Here is a 5839-nt window from a genome sequence, read left to right on the forward strand (position 1 = left end):
TACGTTGATGACTACAAATAGTTATAATCCCATTCACTCGTTCGAAATTCAAGGCTATGCCTATGCGGGAGTCCGCCGGAAATTGCCCTGAAAATAGATTTCATGTTAAAAAAATGATTTTTCATGAAATAGAAAAAAGTTGAATGTTCACGTGTCATCCTATGATTATAGAAAACTTAACTTAGGTCAAATTGAAAAACGGCCGACAGTCCCAATGAAGAAAGAAAATTCATAGACATGAAAAGGAAAATATGTGGGACCATATTCAGAGCGGGCCAAATATCAGATTTAGACAGCAAGTCAGCAAGTAAGGTATATACGTCATGGTCATGTCGTTGTTTCCTATTCCTCCTTAACAAGGTGCAAAACCCACGGCTGGTTGGCAATCGATGCACACTTCAACTTGTTGACAAAGAAGTCAGGCAAGAGTGAGCTTTGAATTTTTTTTAAATGGTTGCATGCATCACTTTGATGCAGAGGCCGAAGGCTATCCTTCTTTTCAAAAAAGAAAAAGAGAAAAACACTAGTTTCTTAATTAATTAATTTCCGCTATTATATGGCTGGCTCTATTTTTACCGTTCCATATGGATATTTATTTATACAAAACAAAAAAAATGGTGTTTGAGGATAGTTGTGAGTAGGAGATGAAACATATCATTTCCAAGATTTGCTTCTTGGACGAACGACACCAAGAAGATTTGGTTGGAATTTGGAGAGGACACCAATGTCGACCTCATGTAAATTAAATAGGAGTAGATGCACGTATATAAACTGTAAGTAACATACCTACGTACATACATACATACATACATACATACATACATACATAATATTTTGAGTTTGGGATGAATGAGATGGAAAAAAGTTGAATCTCATCGTATGATTGGAAAGAAAGGGGATTCCCAAAGAAGAAAGAAAATACAGTAGATAGATATATAGACTTGAAAAGGAAAACATGCATGCACGCAGAATTAACCACGTTCGTTCGGCTCGATCACAGCAGCAGGCCGGCCGGCCGAATATAATTAAGATGGATGCATGTTGACAGCCTATTCCGCCCGATCGAGCTTGCCTATCAACTCGCCCCCGTCCAGGATGCTGCCAAACATGGCGGCCTCAAACAGATAGTTCACCTGCCAGGCATGGTGGCTTGCATGGGCGACCAGCCAAACCATTTCGTCGATGAGGCCCTTGGAGAAGAGCTGGACCATTTGCAGGCGCGAGGATTCAATGAGGTGTTTCTCACGCTGCTCGTCCACCTCGCCCGTCCGGACGTACTCCAGCGGACCGGTGACAATGGACGACCAAAGGGCGGCCAGCAGGTGGTCTTGGTCTCCTTTTACTTTGAGGAAGCGCCAGACGTGGTCGCAGGTTTCTTCCCCATTGCAGGCATACTCAGGGTCAAGGGGCCTGCTGAAGCCGGTGGTATGAAAGTCGGTGTCGAAGACCTCGTCGAAGTCGGCCTCGCGCTGGGGCTGCGCCGGGGACTTGCGGGCCTTGGGCCATCCTAGGAGGGCGCGGCGGAGGAACATGTGCCGGTCGTTGTGCAGATGCCAAGTGTACAAGGTGATGCACATCCGGGCCACAGGCTCGTGCCACCTCTGAGTGTACATCCGAGCTCCAGTGGCAGCATAGGCATCGTAGATGGCCCGCAGCGCCGTCTCGCTCACCACGCCTGAGGCGGCGATGTCGGCCACGTTGAGGAACGAGTTCATGACCTCGGAGTTTACCAGGTCGCTGCCCACATCGATGACATCGGTGCCGGGCGAGCTGAAGACGAGGTCGCTCGTGACGGCACCAACATCAAAGCCCCGGGCTATGGCCTCAGCCCCCATGCCGAGGATGCTGCTCTCGCACAGGGACATGACCTGGGCGGTGTGGCGGTCCATCTGCCCCGACCGGTCCTTAAGGAGCGTCCTGTGCGCCGCCTCCAATGCGATCTTGGCTCGGATGTAGGACGCGCCGATGGCGACGGCCTCGCGTCGCTGCCGGCCACCAGGGGTTCGTAGCGAGCGGGCGTCGGCGAGCCCGTCGCGCAGGAGGCGGCTGAAGGAGGGGAACACCTTGTGGTACCCGTGCTCGTAGTAAAATGCCATGTCCACCACGTAGTTGGAGAAGAGGGTGCGCACGTCGTAGGCGCCAATCAGCAGGTTCGCCATGCCGCTACCAGATAGGGCGTTGGTTGTTGTCATCGCCTCAGGCCAGTCGGCGGCGCCCAGCAAGGCGAGAACCTGCGGCGCGGCTTGGACCAGCCCGGCGCCCTTAGTGGGCAACACGTTGCCGATTGCGTGCTGCGTGCTTTTCCACAGCGCCAGCTCCGGCGACAATCGCAGTTGCACCACCCTGGGCCGCGCTGCGTCGCCTCCGCCATCACTGCTAATGCTAGCAAACATCTCCGCCAGCATGTCTTCCGCCTCGCGAGACAGCCTTCTCAGATCTGCCATGGCCCCCGTCCCCTTGCCGACCAAGGCCCTCGCCGCCGAGTAGCCCGTGTACAAGGGGAAGACTCCATCTTGCTGCTTTGCCAGCCGGGCACCCCAGAAATATGAAGGGATTGCAACTAGACCGCTGCCGTTGTCGCCAGGGACAGTGTCCTTCTCCCTCACCACCTCAATGTCGAGTCCGTGGAGAGAGCAGCCACCCCAGGTTGGGGTTGGGGTGGGTGGTACCTCCGCGTCGCCGCGACGAGTCCAAGCGAGACTCAACATTTTTATTTAGTACTGTATTAAAAAAATGCAGGTAATGGACTTCTCGTGGTGTTTGCCAGCCTTGTGTATTCCCCAGCAGCTTATATAGCCATATCAACGCAAGGCTGGCTTCCTCTCAGAACTGGTTTTTGTACAAGCTTACGCCTGTGGTACTAGCTAGCTAGAGAGACATACGTTTTGATTGTTTTCTTCTTGTTGTATCACTTTCTCGCCATATGACTAGAAAGTAACACGATTCCGCAGGTATGAGAGGGAGTTGTTTGTGTCTACCTCGCCCTTGTGGGCGTGCCGGGCAGTGACGAGGGACGGCCAGACGGTGCCGAGCATATCGAGGACGACGGCCAAACATTCTTGCGGGTTTCCTTGTCGATCATCGTACTACTCAGGGTCCATGGTCCTGATGATGGGCAAAATGAGGGTCCTCTCCGTTCACAACTAGCTCTATTAGTAGAATGCCCTTATTTTTTATATTTCTATTGATTTATATAACTAGCAATGAATTTTTGACTCCTTCCAATAACATAGCGTCAACACTCTTGTCGACGGATTCTTTTTGAACGTCGACATAATACATCTTCATCTTTCTCTTACTCTCAAAAAACAAACATGTATAGGGAATACCTCGTTTCCGTTATCATGTGTAACAAATATATAAAGAAGTACAATTGTTTATATGCATCTCTTTCAGTTGGGCGGGAATACGATGAGTTTTTCAGTTTATCCATCTTAAAGCTTTGTCAATCGACATTTTCAAAGCATCCTCCAAAGCCATATGTTTTTTATCTCTAATATACAAAAGTGAATATGAAACACATATTTAATTAAAAAATAAGATCAGCCCATATTTACAATATATATTCATTGATCAGCTGCTCGCTTCGAGCAGGTGACCGTTTCAGTCAGAGTGACTGGCGCTGTGCATATTAATAGAGTGAGTCGCATCCCAGTTTTAATAAACTAGAGGCTCACCTGTAAATCACTTGTTTATAATTATTCTCCGGAAATGACTTGCTAGGGTAATGTCATATTCTTCGGTACATAAAAATGTAAATGACATTTATCTCAAAACAAATAGTCGTTTCCCATAGAAAAGCAAGCAGATGCTTCGGTTGCGATGGCCGCCGCTCACACCCGATGTCGCAGCTTGTCCGGCTCACCTCACGTTTGCTTGCCCCGTTCCAGAAAATTCGAGCATCGATTCTAAAAAATAATTCTCACCGTTGAGCCATTGCAGAGCCCCGAGCTGCCGGTTGTAGCAATTTGTGATGTTGGGGCGAGTGACGCTGATTGTAGCAAAAATGTGACGGTCGTGCGACGATATAGCAAAACGCTAGGTTGGTTGTAGTCGGATGGGACATCGGTTGTAGCAATTTATAACACTGGTTGTCGTATGTAGCAAAAAATACGATGGCCGTGCGATGTGGCAAAATGTGACGCTGATTGTACCAAAAATGCGAGCGATGTAGCAAAAAACATATTACGTTACCAGAAACACATCTCTTCTTATTAACAGTTGTCACATAAGCAAACTTATATTGGGGTGTGCAATATTAATATCTAAGCTATTCCCACTATAAGTAGTCTAACAGAGGTCCAGTGGAACGCCCAAATCGGAATCCGATTCCAAGTGGTGACCACAAGTGTCAGTATCCAGGATCCGCAATTGCTGGAGCGAGGTCAAGTGGACATGCACACCAGCAACATGCGTCGCTCAAGCAGGCTATAGGTGGTCCAACTTAAACCTAGTGCCAGTGGGTGACATGGTTACATCATCTATAACTGTGTCACCGGAATACATCATCTACATGCGTCACAGTGTTGATGCATGCAAAAGTTTATCGACTACTCTCTCCTTCCACGAAAAAGGATACTTCTGCTTTTGAAGTAAGCCACTTTATATATACTTCTCCGTTCCAAATTGATTGAATCAGATTTGTCTAGATACGTAGGTATATACTTTTGCTTTGTGACTAGACACATTGGTACCTAGACAAATCTGAGTTAATTAATTTGGGTCGGAGGGAGTATCAAACTTAGTATGTCACGAAACTACTTTTCAAAATGGATTTACTGGTACTAATTTGGAGTCATACATGTTTCTATATTTTCCAATAATATTGGTCAAAGATCTTTTTTTTAATAAAAACGAAATTTAAAACTATGTACATAGGGAGTAAATAATTGGTAGTATGTAGTAATACTCCCTCTGTCACAAATTACTTGTCTTACTTTTTTTCATATATGCATCCATCTTTAGACACCTTTTTTGATGTGGATACATTCATATTTAGATGAAGCAGAGACAAATGACTTGGAACGGAGGGAGTATATCTGAAATCCCAGTTAGCGGCGGGACAAAAAAGGATCATTCACTGATGAGGGGTGCGTTCATTGTCCTTCAACCCCAAGACTCCCAGCGCCTATTTGCCATAATCATGTAGATAAATTTCTAATATCATAATTATTCTGAAAGATCTCAAGGAATATTGCTTGTAGAACAAATTGTTAAACTTCACAAAAATATTAATCTTTGTTGTCACACCACATGTGAAGTACATTGCCCAACAATCTATCGACGACGAAAAAAGACTAATGAATATACCTATATACCTGTTACTAATCATGTACATGCACCTGTTAAAACTCCTAAAGAAAACTGTGGAAATTCGGGGGGAGTAAATAGTAGTGGTATGTAGTAGTACTCCCTCTATCACAAATTAATTATAGTACTTTTTTCCAGATATGCATCCATCTTTAGACACCCTTTTCATCTTGACACATTCGTATTTAGATGAAGCGGAGACAAATAACTTGGAACGGAGGGAGTATATCTGAAATCCCAGTTAGCAACGGGCCAATAAAGGTTCGTTCACTGATGAGGGGTGCGTTCATTGTCCTTCATCCCTAAGACTCCCAGCCCTATTACCTTCTGGCGCCTATTTGACATAATCGGAAAGATCTCAAGAAATATTGCGTGCAGAACAAACTGTTGAAGTTCACAAAAATATTAATCTTTGTTGTCATACCACATGTGAAGTACATTGCCGAACAATCTATCGACATCGAAAAAAAGACTAATGAATATACCTATATACCTGTTACTAATCATGAACATGCACCTGTTAAAACTC

The 5839-nt window shown here is 45.8% G+C and overlaps 1 protein-coding gene across 1 annotated transcript; it reads right to left on the reverse strand.

Moving 5' to 3' along the window:
• Positions 1 to 1049: 1049 nt before the first annotated feature.
• On the reverse strand, positions 1050 to 2708 carry LOC123084030 (uncharacterized). The gene has a single exon (XM_044505842.1). It carries the CDS (start codon positions 2706 to 2708, stop codon positions 1050 to 1052), a length of 1659 nt encoding a protein of 552 aa, XP_044361777.1.
• Positions 2709 to 5839: the final 3131 nt, after the last annotated feature.

Source organism: Triticum aestivum, chromosome 4A (genome assembly GCF_018294505.1).
Source record: "Triticum aestivum cultivar Chinese Spring chromosome 4A, IWGSC CS RefSeq v2.1, whole genome shotgun sequence".
In the NCBI taxonomy this organism is placed as follows: domain Eukaryota; kingdom Viridiplantae; phylum Streptophyta; class Magnoliopsida; order Poales; family Poaceae; genus Triticum; species Triticum aestivum.

Coding starts and splice junctions, on each gene's coding strand:
- LOC123084030 (XM_044505842.1), bottom strand. CDS start 2,708: ATGTTGAGTCTCGCTTGGACTCGTCGCGGCGACGCGGAGGTACCACCC.